We start from the raw sequence: 20,359 nt of genomic DNA on the forward strand, positions 1-20,359 counted from the left end.
TATGATTACATTATAAGTTGAAACTATAAACTTCATATTTAATTTTATTTATAATGCATTGAGTGTTTCAATCGATTCTGTGTTAACAAAATACCTCAATGATTGTAAATGACGTTTACGATGGGATATAATAAAATATAAATTAATATAAATAAGAATTTCTCTCCTACTAATGTCCCATAGCTGGGAACCGGTTCCGAGCTCTAATGCGAATAGGTGGGCGGGGGCGGGGACGATGTTTATCAATATTAGGCATAATAACCAGGGCCGACAAAGCTTATCTGGGTTGCGAAGCTGAAGTGACAATGGGCTGGGCACATTGCATAAGAAAATGGATGGACGTTGAGGTATAAAGAAACTGAACGACGACCGGACCGGTAAGCGTAAGGTCGACCCCAACAAGTTAGATAAATGACATAAGGTCAGTCGCAGAAAGCCGTTGGAAACAAGTGGCCCAGTATTGTGTACTTTAGAACTCCCTACAAAAAAACCTATCTCAAGCTATGGATGTCAATTGATTACTATGAGAAGAATATAAAGATAATGAACAGATTAAAAAGACACGAAATGTCATCAAAACAAAATAGCAACAACAAATCTAGCTAAAAATAAAATTGGAAATTACGACGGTTTAAACGATTACCGGTCGCGCATTAACATTCTGAATACACAATCATTTTCATTAAAGAATACTTAAAACAAATACCTATTTCTGTACTCTGTGCTTTTTCATATTCCGGCCGGAAGGGAGGCCCTTAACTAGAACTTAACGGCCGGTATCGCCGCTGACATTGACACACATAGTAAATAGTCTGTACGAACGCTGCGCGGGCGCAGGACTTGTAGGGAGCACGTAGCATGCATATTTTAACATACAAATCCATACCCAACTAATAAATCATTTTTTTTATTCACTTATAAGTTCCAACCTTAGCTGACTATACACTTACTGTAAATTATTTCCTATTCAACTTGTGGTTAAAAGTACCTGGGCAGTTCACTTGTTATTTTATTTATTAGCATTTGAATTAAAACTTTATTTAGTACAATATTTTAAACTCTGATGTTATTATGTTGAACTTATATAATTTATTTTTTTTGCTGGTCGTGTGTGAATGTGGTACAGTACCCCCTAATATCGTTCTTATTGTTGCTGATGATTTGGTAAGTTTATCTAAGTTACTATATACCTATATTTTTTCGTGCTTTTTCAAACATTTCCTTGAAGTCCGTAACGATTCATGTGGCATTTTGAATGAATGAATGAATAAATATACTTTTATTGCACATCACAAAAAGTACATAAGAAAAAGAAAAGTATAACAAAACAACGTATAAGTACAATTTACTTTCTATTTCAATTTTATCAGGAAGACTTTTTAATGATAAATACGGAATTCCCCATTTTTCCCACGATATTACTTCATATCTCCGTCAAATCAAAATAGTTTGCTCAAACTTCATTTTATTTGAAACTTTATTTACCTACTCTTTCATGGGCCCCATTTTACATTCGAAATGGGGGAGGGAACTCCGCAGCTTATCTTCCAATCAAGTGCATTTGGTAAGCGATATTGCGATGATTGAGAATAGGGAATTAAATATATGAGAAGAAGAAGAAGAAGAAGAAACACTTTAGGGCACGTGTAACATGCAGGATAAGAAACAGTAAAGAGTATACAGTACACAATGTAGACATGCAAAGGCGGCCTTTTTGCTGCAAGCAATCTCTTACAGGCATCCTTTGTAGATAGAACTTACAGTAAGAGAACGGGATAGTGCCAAGAGTGTTGATAGATATATATAAATACCAAGATGTAAAGATACGAATACATAGATAACTAAAATAAATATACGTAATACTTATATAAATATAAAATATACATGTAATAATATATATACCAAATCTAATATAATATATAAGTAGATTTTAATACATAATTTAAAAGAAAGAAATATAAAGAATCTACTTCAAATTCCATTACAAAAGAGAGGTAGTAGTCCTTCAGACGACTCTTAAATATAGGAAGGGAATTACTTCCACGGATTTCAGCAGGTAGATTGTTCCAGAGCCTTGAAGGTGAAAGAATTACCGAAGAACTTCGTTTGACAAAATGAGAGCAAAAAAGAAACAACGCAGGCAAATTTTTGAGCTTTCTCTTAGAAGCTCCTTAGGTGCCCAGGTAGCTTTAGATTTAAAAAAAAACGAATAACGAATGTAACCTTAATAGGTAGCTTTAGTATTAAATTAACGAATGTAACGTTATCACCATCACCTCAAAATCACCCTCTATAACAGTCCACTGCTGGAGGCTAAATGCCTCTCCCAACGCAAAAGTTTGGCATAATCACCACAATGGCCGACGAGTTGGTGATCACAGTAAATGAGAAGTAGTAACAAATAAAACGCTGCTACTCTGTCTTCGTTAGGTATATTCCCTTCCCGCGGAAAGAGGTAAAACAATTGTATCCTGATCTGCCTTCGCCACACAATATTATAGGAAAATAAGTATGTATGAACGCTTCGAAAGTGTCCGCGACAGGCCTACTAATAAAGAATTTTGAATTTGAATATCTCTTACGAAGAGGGGTGCGCTTAATGACCAGAACAGGTTGTCGGATGAAAACCGGATATCTATAGAATTATAACACAAATTCTATGCCGATACCCTGCATCGCGCGAATACAAGCTCAAAACTTTCTTTAGATCTCTCGGCCCTAGCGGGTGTCATATTATGGCACCTAGGTAGGTTTAAACATGAAAAAGAACATGCACGATTGGTTGAACAAGATGCTATCATAATCAGCCAATCACTCATTTTTTATTCATTTATTTATTGCACATTGCATACACCTTTTTGAGTAGAAGGCATATGAACATGTAGCCCCGTCAGAGCATTGCAATATGGTTTTTCTTTTTTATATTAATACTAGCTGTTGCCCGCGACTGCGTTTGATTTCGTTTTTTGATGTGGCATTCAATTGGCATTCAAGTATTCAGTATCGCTAAGCCTTAAATGAGGGGTTTGCTGCTGTCCGCTGAGGAGTTTTGTCCTCTATCTCCAACTACATTCATCAGGTTTGCTCAAAGTTTTGCCAAAATTAAACACATATAATAACCTCTATAGTACAAAAATAATTATTTAAATCGGTTTTTTTTATGGTGTAAAGTCACTCACTTTCATGCCCTCTCCCAAAGGAACCGAGCTTATAGTCGAGATAAAAAGTATCCTATATTACTTCTAACACTTCCAAGAATATGTGTACAAAGTTTCATGAGGATCGGTTAAGTAGTTTTTACGTGAAAGCGTAAGAAACGAACTTATGTTGACATTTATAATAAAAAGTAGAGTGGGTCAGAATAAAAAAAAACGGCCCATTACCATGCTAGCAAAGTGCAGATTGGTAGACTACACGTGCGTATGGTATGAGAACAAAATCGAGAACTCTCGCACACGATTTTTACCTTTACCATTAAATCAAATTATATTTCATTTTTCAAAAAGCACAACGTAAAAGGTGCAAACTGAACTAGGTTCTCCCGAAAGGGAGGCCGAACTCGTAACCACTGTGCTATCCCCACTAGGTAGGTCTACTTTTAATTATTAATTATTTCAGTAGGTAGGTATTTTATCTGAATGCTATGCTTTTGTTCTGATAAATATAAATGACTAGTTTTACGTGCACTTACTGATAATAGTTCGATAAATAATAATAAGTAGGTTATTAGTATTGGTTTCCACAATAATGGGGAAGGAATTATTAAATAGGTAGGTTCCTATAGTTACCTACAGTTAGTTTGCTCCAACAGTTTACTGTCGCCGCGACGGTTCATGCTAAAAGGCGGGCGTCAGCTACTTCAAAGACTTGGCACGTATATAACTAAATAAATAATAAATATACTACGACAATACACACATCGCCATCTAGCCCCAAAGTAAGCGTAGCTTGTGTTTTGGGTATATATATGGAATAATATACATAAATACTTAGAATATACATATAAACACCTAGACCTTGTTATCACCATCTCACTTAACTATCACTGAAATAATCTTCAGTTTTCCGTCTGCGCCGAAGATATATGTTTCTTGTAGGGCTGGAACGATGTTGGCTACCACGGCTCGAACCAGATTCCGACGCCAAACATCGACGCGCTGGCGGGTGGCGGGCTCCAGCTTCATAACTACTACGTGACGCCCATCTGCACGCCCTCCCGAGCCGCGCTCATGACCGGAAAATACCCCATACACACGGGCAAGTGACGAAATTTCATGAATTTTATTTTAAGGGTTTTTGTATGACAGCTATTAAACTGATCAGATGAGCCAAGTCAAAGGCAAATATAACTTGACTAGCGGTGCATCGTGACTTCGTCCGCGTCCCAATAAACCTTATCAGATAGACATAACCTTATAACATTGACGGCCGATTGGCGCAGTTTGCAGCGACCCTGCTTTCTGAGCCCAAGGCCGTGGGTTCGATTCCCAATACTGGAAAATGTTTGTGTGATGAGCATAAATGTTTTCCAGTGGCTGGGTGTTTATATGTATTTTCTAAGTATTTATGTATAGAAGTCATAAAAATATTCATCAGGCATCTTAGTACCCATAACACAAGCTACGCTTACTTTGGGGCTAGATAGCGATGTGTGTATTGTCGTAGTATATTTATTATTATTTATTATTTATATGCTGCTTTAATGGGAAATCATTCTGCCCTAACTAGATTATTAACTGAAGCATTCAAAAAGAAATAATTGTTACCGTTTTTGCAACATTTTTCGTTGATGCTTCGGTCCTATTGACCGTAGTGTGATGGTACACATAAACCTTATTACTTATATGCTTTCCTCGATAAATGGGTAACGATAAACGAAAAGATATTTCAAATTCGAGCTTGTAACTAAGTACTGAGATTAGCGCGTTTAACCAAAAAAAATCTTTAATTTTATAAAGCCAGTGTCCTTAAGTCTGTACAGTATATATTCTCTACTTATAGTATATCGACTGATTGTAGATGTCAATACAGGAAAAAAAATATATAATATCAGTATAGAATCAAATAGGCCCATAGATGGCACTTTTGATGCTTGCATTACTTAAAAAATGTTTACATGGTACGATGGTCGATAGGATTAACATTGGTCAACAAAAAATAAATGCTAGGATTAGAACCAAGACCAGAACTCTCACCGCTGCGCCCGGAAGCTAGCCAATACTAAATATATACGACAATACACACATCGCCATCTTGTCCCAAAATAAGAGTAGGTAGCTTGTTGTATGGGGACTAAGTTGACTGATGAATATTTTAATAAATAACTAGTTGTCCCGGCGAACTTTTTGATGAATATTATATTTTAATACTTATTATTCTATTCCGGTCTAAAAGAAATCAAAAAAATTTAATATCATAAAAAATGGTCCAGCCGTTCTTGAGTTATAAATGGTGTAACTAACACAACTTTCTTTTATATATATAGATGTAAATACCTATTCTTACAATACATAAATAAGCACCCAGAAATTCAAAAACATTCGTGTTTATCACACAAACATTTTCCATTTGTGAGAATCGAGCTTCGTGGACTCAGAAAGCAGGGTCGCTGCCCACTGCGCCAATCGGCTGTCTAAATGTCTAGTTAATGCCTACCTCGTTCAAAACCCCTCATCGAGCTACTTGTGCCGATGTGGCATTATTTTTTCTTTTAATAATAATAATTCAAATTCAAAGTCAAAGTCAAAAATATCTTTATTCAAGTAGGCCCACAGGTGGCACTTTTGATGCGTACATAAGAACCACACGGTAGTGAGATGATGGCGATAACCACATTCGTAAACTTAAAACTAAAGCTACGAGGGTTCCAAACGCGTCCTGGTCTAAGAAGAAGCCCACAACAAACTTAGCCGGGTGTTTTTTTTTTTTTTTTGTTATCACCATCTCACAATGTCATTTTAAATTATTAGAAGAGCAACCTGGTTAGAGCAATAATTTACACCCAAGCTTTTTTATCGTTTACGTAGTCCTTTATACTATAATAGGACTTTTCTATAAGCTTACGTTTAATACAAACTTTGAACTTTTTAAGAGACATCCCCAAGATGACAATTGGTAGTTTATTGTAGAATTGTAAATAATAATAATAATAATTGTTTAATTCAGGTAAAACCCATCTCAATATACACGTAAAAAAGGTAGCAAAGTATTTTTAAAGATCTAAAAAATAATAAATGAAATGAAAACAATTAATAAAATATAAATAAAATATAATAAATTACCCCAAAAGAGGGTTCGTACCCGTATAACCTACTATTTATGGTTTCCGTCGCGATGCACGGCAAGCCAGCTCTTTACAATAGGATTCTCCGGGTACTCGGAGCATACACCAAGGATTCCGTTCTTGGAATTGCGTATACGGAACCAGAAGGCTGCAGCTCGTGATCTAATAAGCGCCAAATGGAAGGTTTTGTTCATAGAATTGTGAATATTAATAATAATTATTATTATTTATATCCCACGCTGCGAACGCGCTCGGTAAATTCTCATATTGCTCAGCGTGTAACAAGCTTGATGGGCATTAGGTGAATAATGTTACAAAGACTGCTAGTTTGGCCGGCTGAAAAATAAATACTTACTCGCGTGATACATTTTGTCTTTTGATTCAGGTTCATGTTTTCGTTGTATCTAAAACTCACTTAACATGTTACAATTTTTTCGGTTTAAAAAATACCACTTATAGTTAGTTTTAACAGGATAAAAAGAATCCTTTTTCACGGACCAATCAGATGATTCGCCTGATAGTAAGTGGGAAGCCGTCGCCTTAAAACAGAACAACCATTCGCAGGGCATGCCAGTAGCACGTCCCGTAACATGCCGCCCAGTGTCCATTAACCTTAGGCGTAGGTGTTTAGCCTCATGGGCCCGTAATCACAACAATTAAACAACATTCAACAATCACAACAACAAACACATTTAACAAATCGTGGTTTCATTTAACTACACGATTGATGAATTCCTTAACGACAAGGCTGCTTGGAAGCAGGCCACTCCGCTATCATCTCTCACAAAACACAAAAATTCTAAAGATTGTTAAACTTTAAAATGATGTTGGAAAAGAGCAATCTGCTGAGTTTCTTGCCGGCTCTTCTTAGTGGAATCTGCCTTCCGAACCGGTGGTAGAGTCACCACAAACAGACTGACTTGACGTTTCTAAAGTGCTTAATTATTAAAAAAATTAGGCCTACTTTAAATAAATGAAATTTGGCGACTAAAATAAATATGGCGGTGGTACCACGGACGAGCTCTGTCACTAAAAGCTCTACCAATGCTCACATCCTCACCACTAGACCAGTGACAGTGAGGCAGAGTAAGTTCATTTGAATAACACACAAAAACATTTCAATCATATGAATACTTCTAGGTATGCAACACACTGTATTGTTCGGCGCAGAGCCACGTGGTTTGCCGCTATCAGAGAAACTTCTGCCGCAATACCTCAAGGATCTGGGATATAAAACACATTTAGTTGGTAAATGGCACCTTGGCTCCTACAAGAAAGAATACTTGCCTATGTACAGAGGGTAAGTTACTCTATTCTAACAGTTTTATATCATTATACAACTTATGATCGTGTCATGAATGAATTTTTGATGCATTCTTTGAGTCGTCGAGCTGTAATAAATTCATCATCATTCATTACCAACCCAGTACAGGTCCGCTACACGGGTCTCCTCCCAGAATGAGTAGGAGGTCCCGGGTTTGATTCCCGTCAGAGGCAATTTGGGAATTTATAATTTCCGAATTTTCTCTAGTCTGGTCTGGGTTGGTAATGACTAGTTACAACCCTACCGACACCGACAAAGACGCCATTTAGTGTTCCGGTGCGATGTCGCATAGAAACCTAGTAGGGATATGACTACCATACTCCCTAACAGGTTACCCTGCTAACATGTTAGACTGCATCATCACTTACCACTAGGTGAGATTGCAGTGAAGGGCTAACTTGTAGTGGAATAAAAAAGTGGTAGACTTCACACGCATTTGTCAACACGCAGGTTTCCTCAATATGTTCCTTCACAAAAGAGCAAGTATATTTTAATTCATTAAATTAAATACGCACATAACTCGAAATGTTAAATGCGTGCGATTTAAATAGGAATCGGTCGAAACTTATTATTCATGTACCTAATTTTAATACTTGAAATTAGTTCTAATGAAGCGGTTTGGATAGGAGCTCGATTTAACTTTCGGGGGACTGAGTTCGAATCCCAGCACGCACCTCTAACTTTTCTGAGTTATGTGCGTTTTAAGTAATTAAAATACCACTTGCTTCAACGTTGAAAGAAAACGTGGAGAAACCTGCATGCCTGAGAGTTCAGAATGTTTTCAAAGGTGTGTGGAATCCACCAATCCGCTGTGGGCCAGCGTGGTGGACTACTAACCCCTTCTCATTGTGGGAGGAGACCCTTGCTCGGTAGTGGGCCGGTAATTTGTAATGTGAAGAAGTGAAGAAGAATTGAATTTAAATTTTGCTTTTGTTAACACAGATTCGACAGCCACGTTGGATTCTGGACCGGCAAGATTGACATGTACGACCATACCAATCAGGAAAAAGGTCAATGGGGCTTCGACTTCAGGCGAGGTACGTATATGTGTTCTGATCCATATAATATATGTATAAGAATCTATATGTAATCCAGTAATCGTAAAACTTCGTCACACCTTTAAAATTACCTAAAAACCAGCTGCCATTTTGCCAGCCAGCAGTCGTTTTTACGGTTCCGCACTTCTAAAGAGGAAATCGCATTCCTTATAAGATCCGACCGACGATCCGATCCGAAAGATGGTACTTTCCGTTGACCTGGAACTATAAAATTTGGCAAGAAATATCGTCTTTTACTAAAAGGCCCAGTAGGGAAAAATCTAGAACTATACATTTGTACCTAAATCATAAAAAAAAACTATTTATAATAAGTACCTACAAATATCTACGGAATCTTAAGCCCTCGTTGGGCTAGTCCGACACGCGCTTGTCCGATTTGTTCTACCACTTTAGTTGAGGATAGATATACTATTGAGTCGAAGCTGACAAGAAACTCGACAGTGGCTCTGCTTTCCAAAGCAGTGCAAAGATTCAAGGTTCCCAGAATACTGGTAGCTGTACTACTCTGAATACCCTGACTGATGTTCTTACCAAGACAACTGCCACTTATAGTGTTGACCTACTGAATTGGAACGATGAAGAAAATGGGATATCGGATCAAAATAAAAAACCACCTTTGGCTCGCGATTTCGTTTCTAAGATTTTATTCAATAACTAGCTGTTGCCGACGTCCGCGTTTTTTTTTTGTTTACAAATCAGGTTTTTAAGTTGTGTACTTTTAGAAATTTTCCAATTAATTTTAATTTAGGTGTCCTTAATTTTTTATATCTGACGATAACTACATTTAATGTCTGATTAGAATAAATTCAAAATATTTTATTGCTATATCTCGATGATATTACACTCGATGATAAAACAATGATGCATACATAACATAATGAATATCGTTCTTTGGTCCAGGTTTTTCAGTAGCTCATGATCTCTTCGGTGAATACGCAACGGATATTTACACGAAGGAAGCGGTCAAGGTAAGAAGGGAATTATTTTCCCGTCACCACTATTTTAAAATGTGATACCTATGTTCGTGAACACCAACAATTAAGTACAATACCAGATTACGTCATAATCAGGTTGATATACATAATACATGGAAGTTAGTTTATTTTTCATTGAACTATTATATTAAACTTCCATATCGAAGCCAGGAACGGCAAAAAAAATGTTGGAATGGCACCCCCATACTGGTAAGCGCAGTGTTGGTCGACCCCCAACGAGGTGGACAGACGTCATTAAGCGCGTCGCAGGTAGCCGCTGGATTCAAGCGGCACAAAACCGTGGAATTTGGAACTCCCTTCAAAAGACCAATAGACGTCCGACCGATAGACGTCCACTGTTGAATGTCCAACAGTGGACGTCTATCGGTCGATATGATGATGATAATGATCGAACCCACGAATCTCGTGATACTCGTACAAAGCACAACGTTGCGAGAAGATCGTCAAAATATTCGTCGTCATTTTACAGGGATGACATTTCCCAAATATTTTGCAAATCCTGATCCCAGCAAAACAACCAAAAGAAGCAAAGCTCAAAATTGTTTAATGAAATGGTTATCCAAAACAAAGGTCTAACCTTTAAAGTTTGATCCTTTGCTTCGAAAAACGATTTGTTTTCTTATTTACAGGTAATACATGGACACAAAAGAACTGAACCACTATTCTTGATGGTGGCACATTCTGCGGTACATTCCGGCAATCCAAGTGAATATATCCGCGCACCAGAAAACCTGCTGGCTAACTTCACTTACATCAACAATTTCCAAAGGAGGAAGTTTGCTGGTACCTACATTTTAATAACTCCTGGTAACTACCAGGACAAACTACACTGTTCAAAAGCTGTCGAAAACTTGACTATCTAATCTCGTACATGAATATCAACCCATATTTCCCGCAGTGTTGCTTATACAGGATAAACTTTGGTGAATGTGCATCAGAAACTTTATAATTTTGTTGCTCCACCGCCATTCTTTATACGTTACCAAAAATATCATCATTATATCAAATGAACAACATTACAGTGGCGAGCATACGGGTTATACACAGGGTATTGCAGTAAGCGGGCAGAGGATAAAAGTGGAAAAAATCTCCACAAAAACTTAAGGGTTAATTAATAGTTTCGAATTTATCAAACGTCATCACGAGTTCCGTGATGTCGTTTGATAAAGTCTAGTCACGGAGTCGTGGGTCTACCAACGCAGCACATACCGGTACGGGGTCACAATTCAAACAACTTCTAAACATACATATCGTAATCATTACCACCCCATTACTAGCCCACCATAAGGCACAGGTCTCTTATCAGACTGAGAAGTCTGAACATTATCGAGAAGTCTCACGGACGATGTTTTCCCACACCAATAATAATTAATTGCTTAAATTAATAACGCAGATAACTCCGAAAACTAAGACATACGTAGGAATTGAGCTCTGTCCCTCGAAAAGGAGTTCTAAGTCTTAACAAATAGCCTACCTACTGCGTAGTTTAGATATTGTGAACTATCGCTTTTCACAATATCTAAAACAACGTCGGTTGGAAATTACTACTTAGAATCACAGAAGTAAGAACAAACAAAAACCGCGTACACGACTAATATTGTAGCATTAAAAACCACTCCACTTTAGTAGTGTTTCTCAAACAGGTTGATAGTGACTTCATTCCATTTAGCAGTTGACAGTATTTATTTTATCTCTAATGTTCTTAGCTTACCATAAAATGGGGAAAAAGAGAAAAGTTTGTGAACTAGCAACCTTCCGCGGGTGTGAAGTTAGAATTGCGCGGGGCGTTTTCACTGTTTTTGGGCACAATGCTTTGCATGTAATAATGGCCGATTGAGGGTTCTGTATGTTCTTCATCCTTTGCTTATAATAAGCTTTTTTGGTGTTTTTCAGAGCTGTGTTGAAACTAGATTTTTTTGTACTTTTTACAGCGGTTCTAACGAAACTGGACGAGTCGGTCGGCAAAGTGATGGAGGCACTAGAAGGCAAGGGTCTGTTAGAGAACAGTATTGTGATATTCACCACTGACAACGGAGGACCCGCGGAAGGGTTCAACGATAACGCGGCATCCAACTACCCTTTGAGAGGGGTCAGTATTTTTTTTGACTTTTTCTTTACTCTAGCGCAGTGGTGAGCGTTATGGTCTTGTCCCGGGTTCGAATTGGGGGGGGGGGGGGGGGGTGGCAATTTGGCCATTTATAATTGGAGAAAATATTTACGAATTTAAGTGAGGGAACAGTAGAGGAAAAGAGGGGAACCGAGACTGGCTTTTGTGGGACAAACAAAAGAAAGGTTGTGGCGGAGACTTATAAAGAGTTTAAAGAGTAAAAATCATACGTAAAAAGGCATTACCTAGATTATAAGACAGTTGAGGGCCAATAAACATGGCCTTACTATTCTATCTTCTGGTTTTATAATAATACTATGTCTGCGTAAATTACATAATATAACTGAGATTAAAAAAAATTCCTGCGGTGCCTATGCCATCTCCGGAAAGCACGGAAAAAAATTACGACTCTCATTACGACGTCACAAATCACATTTACACGTGCATGTGTGTGCGTATAAAGAGGTGTGCCAATTACTTTTGTAATATTAAAAACCAAACCAGGATCTTTTCTGTTGACATTATAACGCCGTAATCCGTATTACACTTTAAGAAGAACAAGTAGAAGTCTTTATTGCACATACAAATAGAAAGCCAGGTTAATAAAATAAACGATAATACAAAACATATGCAGAAAATCGGCCTTATCGCTTGAAGCGATCTCCTCCAGACAACCTTTGGTTTAAGAAACATATTACATAAAACGGGATAGTGCAATATCCAAATTTTCTAATTATATACAATACTTATACTTCAAATGTAAACAGCTGAGGATAGGGTCCCACGCTAATCAAATCTGGTATAGATATTTCTTTTCTTAGTTTACAAAAACATTGTAAACTGTTTTTTTTGTTTTTGAAATAAACTGAATAAATTCTTCCGAGAAGAGCCGGTAAGAAATTCAGTAGTTGCTCTTTTCCAACTTAAACCATTACAATAATTTTTCTAACTTGCGGGAGATAATAATAATAATAATAATAATATACTACGACAAGACACACATCGTTATCTAGCCCTAAAATAAGCGTAGCTTGTGTTATGGGTACTAAGATGAATATTTTTATGAATATAATACACATGAATACTTATTGCCGGTTGCTTGGAAGCATCCGGCTCCGCTTTCAGCTCTCACAAGATAGAAAAATGAATGTTAAAATACAAAATGTAAATTGTTGATGTTTGAAAAGAGCAACTGCTGAGTTTCTTGCCGGCTTCTTCTCGGTAGAATCTGCCTTCCGAACCGGTGGTAGAATCACTACAAACAGACAGACTTGACGTTTCAAAAGTGCTTATATTAGGCCTACTTGAAATAAATGAATTTTGAATTTTGAATTTGAATTTTGAATTATATACATATAAACACCCAGACACTGAAAAACATTCATGTTCATCACACAAACATTTTTCCAGTTGTGGGAATCGAACCCACGGCCTTGTACGCGGAAAGCAGGGTCACTGCCCACTCGGCTGTCAAATGACATAAAATGAGAGCGAAGTTGGCTGCTTCCAAAAACCAAACTCTTATAAAAAAAAAATACTCATAAAATAATAATTCTAGGTCAAAAATACCCTCTGGGAAGGTGGAGTGAGAGGTGCCGGTCTCATATGGAGTCCACTGATCGAGAAGAAATCCCGCGTGGCCAGGCAGAGGTTCCACCTGGTGGACTGGCTGCCGACACTACTCAGCGCTGTCGGAGCTAATGTTAGGTAAAATGTTTCATAAAACGCTTATGGGAAGGATAAGACGATGGAGTATTCATCAAAAGCCTATAACGGTCCGCTGCTGTAATAAAGGCCTCTCTCAAAGAGAGTATTTGACAAGTAGGTTGTTTGGATCGAAGTAGATGCTAGAAGTACAGAGATCTCTGTTGCCCGTCATCCGTCATATTGCCTTTATTCCAGCAGCCGACTGTTATAGGTATGCTTGGTGATGATAATGTATGGTATAAAAAATGTATTTCAGCTCATTGCCTCTCATAGACGGAGTAGACCAATGGGACAGCCTATCGAAAGATCTGGAAGCATCTAGAACGAGTATAGTCCACAACATTGATGATATTTACGGAAGCGCTGCGATCACCGTTGGAAAATGGAAACTGCATAAAGGTATGCATGTGTGTTAGCTTCTCTGTTCGACCCGTATGTTCGCGTCGAAACTTCGAACTTCCGACTTTCTCTTTTCATTAGGTAACGTTGCAATAAGGAAATTTTAAGTATTAAATTCCTGTATTACTAGTAGCCATTTTTGTGTTTTTCTTATTTCGTACAGGTACGAATAACATAAACAAAAGATGAAAACCTCGTTGACATAATTATATATGCAAAATATTTCAAAAAGGTTTCGTTAAATAATAACTAAAAGAAATAGGTACTTAGATATTGTTGGAAAAACAATTTTTCGTCCCATTCTTCACGCCACATAAGTGTAAAAAGAGGCTTTGTAATTATTTCACCTTTCCGTCAAGTCTGGGACAAATGGCGATTTTAACGCTCCTTTATATACAAACAAAGCTTGGAATTTGTTTATCAGAAGTGACATAACAAGTGGGTACATTAACCTCAAACTAAAGATAATATACGTGCAAACATTAGTAGGTATTTATCTCATTTTAAAAGTTTGGTTCATCCTCATCATATCTACCCAATACCACGGGTATCTTCCCACAATGAGAAGGGGTTAAGGCCGTAGTCCACCACGCTGGCCCAGTGCGGATTAGTGGAAAAGTGAGGTTACAAAGTATAAAATACTTTACTCCTTTATCTTTATCAACCTACCCATTACTACAAGCATCGGGTCATGAGAATGGTTATCCGCGTTCTGTTGAAGACAGCCGCTAAGCGATTCAGCGTTCCAGTACGATGTCGCGAAAAAACCGATTAGGTGGGTTTAATATAACTGCCGTAACTGCCAGGGCTTCCAAACCTGGGCGTACTTCTAAAAATCGAGAAAAATATTTTTTTGATAGTCTTTAAGCAGCGCTGTCACCGCTTGTTTAAAGATCACCATCGACACAAAGCCCATTCGAAATGGCGGTAGTTTTATTTTTCTTGGTTCTTTGTTAAAATTTATTACGGTTTTATTACTTTGAGGTGGGTGATTTATTTTATGCGCCTATCTCCCTAATCTATTATAATAAGCTTGGTTAGGTTAGACGCCGCGCCGTGACGAATTTCTAAACGGTTAAAAGCGCCGCGGGCCTAAAAAGGTTGCGAACCCCTGGATTAGGCCGTTACCATCTTAGACTGCATCACCAGCAGCTGAGATTGCAGTCAAGGGCTTACTTGTAGTCTAATTTAAAAAAAAATTAAGGAGTATGGTAGTCATACACCTAATGGTTTTCTACGCGACACCGCACCGGAACACTTAATCGCTTAGCGGCACGAGGTAGGGTGGTAACTAGAATTATGGCCAAAGCCTCCCAACCAGACCAGACCAGAGAAAATTCAGAAATTAAAAATTCTAAAATTTCCCCTGCAAGAAACTGCTACCTTAATTCACTGCGCTCACCATGCCGCCAAAGAGGAAGTTCTAGGTTTTTGTTTTTTTTTATCTAAGGAACAAATTATGGGGGCGCGTGGGACTACTGGTACGGGCCGGCAGGTCGCGAGGGGGCCTATGACGTCACTCGGGTACAGACCTCGCTCGCTGGAGTCGCACTCAGCAGAATGGGTCTAATGCCCGATAAGGAGAAGATATTGGCACTCAGGTTAAATAAAAACACATTTTTGTAGGACCCAAAAAAGTAGTGAAATCCGTAATGTTTTCAGAGCTTAAATTTATTTATTTAAATCGAGCCTTTACAGTTTATTTAGCGTAATCGAAAATCTATTTTTTGTTTTCAAAATAAAAATCAAGTCAAAAATATCTTTATTCAAGTAGGCCCAATAGGGCTTTTCTATAAGCTTACGTTTAATACAAACTTTTTTAAGAGACATCTCCAAGATGTCAATGTGTAGTTTATTGTAGAATTGTTTGCAATTTCCTTTAAACGAATTATGATTTTTATGTAACCTAGTAGCACTGTAAGTTTATTCTTACTTCTAATGATTAAATTATTGCAGTCACATTTTTACTTAAATTAAGAAATGTTTTTATAAACATAAATTAAGTTATCAAATGTGTACTGACTAAACACTCATTATTTTTCATTTTTAATTTATCTCTCAATGACTCTCTCAGACCCATTTTGTAGATCGAACGAACAGCACTTTTCTGCAGCACGAAAATAGTCCAATATCAGCAGCATTACCCCAAAGTAAAATTCCATATGACATAATGCTGTAAAAGTAACTAAAATATACCAGTCTAGCAGATTCTACGTCGGTCATATGGCGTATCTTCTTTACCGCATAGGCAGCAGAACTAAGCCTGTTCGATAAATTATTTACATGAGGGCCCCATTGAAGTTTAGAATCTAACGTTATTCCTATAAAAACGGTCGTATCCTCCAGTTTCAGTTCCTCATTATTAAGTACTACAGTGGTTTTCACGTGTTTAATATTAGGTTTTTTCCGTAAAGAACCAAATTATTAGCTTCAAACCACTTTTCAGAATATTATTGCAGATAAGTTTGATATAAAAGTAGTAAAAATTTAAAATTAATACTTACTATGAAAATTAAGCTTACATTGCTACCCTCCGCGAAAAGCAGGAGTATATGTATGATGTGATTACAATTTCTTCAATCTATAAACTAAAGCTAATGTTTTTTTCTTCAGAGAGGAAGCTACAATAAAGTGCGACAGGAAAAATCAGATAATTTGCAATCCACTGAAAGCGCCGTGCCTGTACAACATCGAGGATGACCCGTGCGAAATGAAAAATCTTGCCAACCAGTATGTTGACGTCCATCGACTTTGTTTTCTTCATGAAAATCAAGCTTAATTGGCTATACTCTTAGTTCTATTGTATTCTTATACAATTATGCATTATAAAGTCAATATCTCCTAAGAATGTTCCGCTTTCGGAGCAAAACGAGCGTAGAGGCTACATTCCCGAAGATTTGTGTGGAGTATAAAGGTTGAAGAAATTATAAATTACACAATACAGATTCACCTGCTTTTCGCGGAGTATAGCAAATTTAGCTTAATTTTCATATTATATTTAATGGAATTCCACTAAGTAACGCCTGCTTCTATCGAATATTTGTTTTCGTTATTAAACCTATTGCTACGGTCTCTTACATTTTCCCTAGAAACCGTTGGTTTTCGTGGGATAAACATTTGCGTATATAACTATCCTTTCTAACTCCATGCCAATATAGTCGATTTGTTGCTGACTTAGGGCGAGTGGGAATGACAACTAAACAAACACACTTTCGCATTTATAAGGATTACTCTGTCTGCTGAATTAAGCAGTTGTGCTTTCATAAAAATCTTCTAAAAATAATGTATAAGAAGATAATTGAGAGATAATAAAAGGTAAACTGATTAGAAATGTTATGTGAGCATTTATGGGCTGCCCCAAAGTTGGTAAGTCCATATTTGGACTAAGGGATAGCTTGCGAAGTTATGCCTGGTAGAGTAAGGGCGTGTAGAGCTAGAAACTTGGTTTTACATGAGATTCGATCGCGTAAAAGTTAACTACAATTTATATGGTTTTAAACGAGCGCCATCTACTTACAATACTGGGAAACCATACACTCTCTTTCGATATAATATGAATAGTAGTTTACCTACACGCGGTCGAATAAGTAATCATAAATAGAGAATCTAATACTTGGCATATTATAACCTTTTGACATCGAGTCATATATTTTGGCTGGGATATATATTGACGTAAGTTAAGTACGTTTAAGTAATTAAAATATCACTTGCTTCAACGATGAAGGAAAACATCATGGGGAAACCTGCATGAGAGTTCTACATAATGTTCTCAAAGGTGTGTGGAGTCTACCAATCCGCACTGGGCCAGCGTGGTGGACTACGGCCTTAACCCCTTAACCCATTGTGGAGGCCCGTGCCTTTTAATGTGGGCTTTTAATGGGTTGATGATAATGTATTTACGATAAACAATGTTGTATTCAAATTTTATAACTTTTCAGAGAACCGTCAGTGGTAGCACAACTTCTGGAGGAGTTGGCCAAAGTGAACCGGACGGTCGTACATCCAAACAACAAACCCATCGATCCCACTGGAAACCCCATGTATTGGGGATACGTTTTCACCAACTTCGGCGATTACAAGAACCCTCCACTAAATATTGAATACTAAACGGGGTTTTAATATTTTAGAATGGAACTAGGCTCACTGTCTGCCACACGTAGACTTACTGTATTCCAATAATGGCAGCCACGCATGAAACTTTTATTAATTAACTAACTGTTGCCAGACTACTTCGTCCGCGTTTGTTACGGTTTTAACAAAAGTCCTTGAGTATGTACTGTTTATTTTCCTGGAATAGAAAGTAGTAACATATTACGACCCCGTCTTTCCAACTAACTGTCCGTCTTTACAAAAAATCCATTTGGTTGTTTTCTTAGTCAGGGTTCAAAGGAAGGACATACAAACAAACAAAAGCAGTTTCGCATTTATATTAGCTTTTTTTTTGTTGAAGGAAGAATCTTTTTTAAAGATTTACGATTCTCTGCTGTAGAATTCGGGTGGGATTTCTGCCCACTAAAGCCAGCCTCAGTACATATTGGGAGGCTGCGGGATCTCCTGGGAACGCACTGGTGCACAACGCTTGTAGCTCGTCCCGGAAAGATTAATGATTCCCGACCTCATGTAGGTACGTCGCTGTAAGGTAAGGTAACACAAGTTGCTTTGCTTTAGCATTTAGCAAGCGGCTGTCTTCCCGGGGTCGTAAGTAGAGGTGAAGACGTGACTGCTAGTCCCAGTTGAACCGATCACAACCCTTTTTTTTTGGCGTCGTGGAAAATCTTTATTGCTACCTCCGACCCTTGGGCAGAACGGAGGTTATGTGGGACTCTTTTCAACTAACTCTATGTCAAAAATCAAGTGGATTGGTTGCTAAGTTACAGTGTGAGGGAAGGACAAACAAACATGCGCATTCGTATTTAAAACAGATCAATACAAATCATTAATAGACGAATGCTAAGTAATCCTTTCGCTTCCTAATAAATTGTTAAATTTGGTATTGAACAATTTTTACCTTTAGCAATAAGACAAAATACTATTAGATAACAATTGTATGATTTTCCAATTAAGACTGAGAATTAGTAATCTGTGAAAGTAAGTGGTTGTATGCAGGTTGTATTAATTTAATTTAAAGAAAAAGAATAATATAAATCAACTTTATTAACTAGATAAGTACAAATTATGTACAAATAAAAACAAGAAATAAATTATTAAAAAAAAAAAATAGATAAGTTCTTTGTATTATAAAACTGTCGAATTAACTGTGCCTACCTGTGAACTCGACACTTTTCTAGAAATCATCAGAGCCCCAAATTTATGTTAGTTACTGGTGCTATTTATTTTGTGTTCCAATCTCTAACTAAAACAATTTTGGCAAGTTATATATGCATATATGGCTAAATACCTAAGAGCAATGAATAATAAAAGTTGAAGTAGTGCGATCCGAACCGGTGGTAGAGTCACACAAACATGCATACTTGACGTTTCAAAAGTGCTTATAAAGTAGGCCTACTTGAAATAAATGAATTTGAATTTGAATTTGAATTTGATCTTTTGCTACAAGAAACACAATGAAAGCAATAGTTTTTAAGCTTCTCAAAGATGGCAGCACCACTTTCCCGAGCGAGAAAGTTTCATAGAACAAAGATTTGCGCTCGCAATAGTAGGCGTTTTCTAGTATCTAAATAATATAACATCAAAGTAAAATATGCAGGGTGCTCAGTGTGAGGTATTCTACCTACGTGTACATAATCTATCCCATGAAAGATAACTACCATAAGTATGGGGTCGACAGAGCGCCATCTAGTTACAATACTGGAATACAGTATTGTAACTAGAGTCGAAAGAGCGCAATCTAGTTGCAATACTGGTTCTCGCTAGAGTTGAAAGGGCGCCATCTAGTTACAATATTGGTTGTGACTAGAGTCGAAAGAGCGCAATGTAGTTGCAATACTGGTTCTCGCTAGAGTTGAAAGAGCGCCATCTAGTTACAATATTGGTTGTGACTAGAGTCGAAGGGGGCACTCTAGTTACAATACTGGTTCTCGCTAGAGTTGAAAGAGCGCCATCTAGTTACAATATTGGTTGTGACTAGAGTCGAAAGAGCACAATCTAGTTGCAATACTGGTTCTCGCTAGAGTTGAAAGAGCGCCATCTAGTTACAATATTGGTTGTAACTAGAGTCGAAAGAGCGCCATCTAGTTACAATATATATTTTCGCTAGAGTCGAAAGAGCGCCATTTAGTTACAATACTTGTTGACACTAGAGTCGAAAGAGCGCCATCTAGTTACAAAACTGGGAAACCGTAGTACGGTGAGTAGGTACACTAGATGGCGCTCTTCTGATTCAATGTAAATGGTAGGTAACTTTCAATCAGTCGAGTAAGTAAACATAGATAGAACACATCACTCTATGCATGATGATGCAGTCTTAAGATGTTAATGTTCAACTATGGCAGTTATATTCAATCCATTCAATCAGTTTCTACGCGA

General features: G+C 37.4%; 1 protein-coding gene across 2 annotated transcripts; it reads left to right on the plus strand.

Annotated features, from left to right (window-relative positions):
- Positions 1 to 820: 820 nt before the first annotated feature.
- LOC120623980 (arylsulfatase I) lies at positions 821 to 19,006 on the plus strand. Of its 2 annotated transcripts, XM_039890276.1 has the most exons (12): positions 821 to 1,164; positions 4,098 to 4,257; positions 7,424 to 7,583; positions 8,550 to 8,644; positions 9,566 to 9,633; positions 10,290 to 10,443; positions 11,592 to 11,749; positions 13,326 to 13,474; positions 13,731 to 13,873; positions 15,324 to 15,474; positions 16,487 to 16,603; positions 17,812 to 19,006. In XM_039890276.1, exons 1-12 carry the CDS (start codon positions 1,072 to 1,074, stop codon positions 17,978 to 17,980), a joined length of 1,617 nt encoding a protein of 538 aa, XP_039746210.1. In that variant the 5' UTR covers positions 821 to 1,071; the 3' UTR covers positions 17,981 to 19,006. The 2 variants fall into 2 exon arrangements, with proteins under 2 accessions (XP_039746210.1, XP_039746212.1); XM_039890278.1 differs by lacking the exon at positions 4,098 to 4,257 and having other exon boundaries at positions 1,051 to 1,164.
- The last annotated feature ends 1,353 nt before the right edge of the window (positions 19,007 to 20,359 follow it).

The sequence above is a fragment of the Pararge aegeria genome, chromosome 5 (genome assembly GCF_905163445.1).
Source record: "Pararge aegeria chromosome 5, ilParAegt1.1, whole genome shotgun sequence".
Lineage (NCBI taxonomy): Eukaryota > Metazoa > Arthropoda > Insecta > Lepidoptera > Nymphalidae > Pararge > Pararge aegeria.

What these genes read in the sequence shown, in the direction of transcription:
- LOC120623980 (XM_039890276.1), top strand. Translation starts at nt 1,072, where the DNA reads ATGTTGAACTTATATAATTTATTTTTTTTGCTGGTCGTGTGTGAATGT. An exon ending in GGGCTTCGACTTCAGGCGAG is followed by an intron (nt 8,645 to 9,565) that starts GTACGTATATGT and finishes TCTTTGGTCCAG; the next exon opens with GTTTTTCAGTAGCTCATGAT. An exon ending in CCAAAGGAGGAAGTTTGCTG is followed by an intron (nt 10,444 to 11,591) that starts GTACCTACATTT and finishes TACTTTTTACAG; the next exon opens with CGGTTCTAACGAAACTGGAC.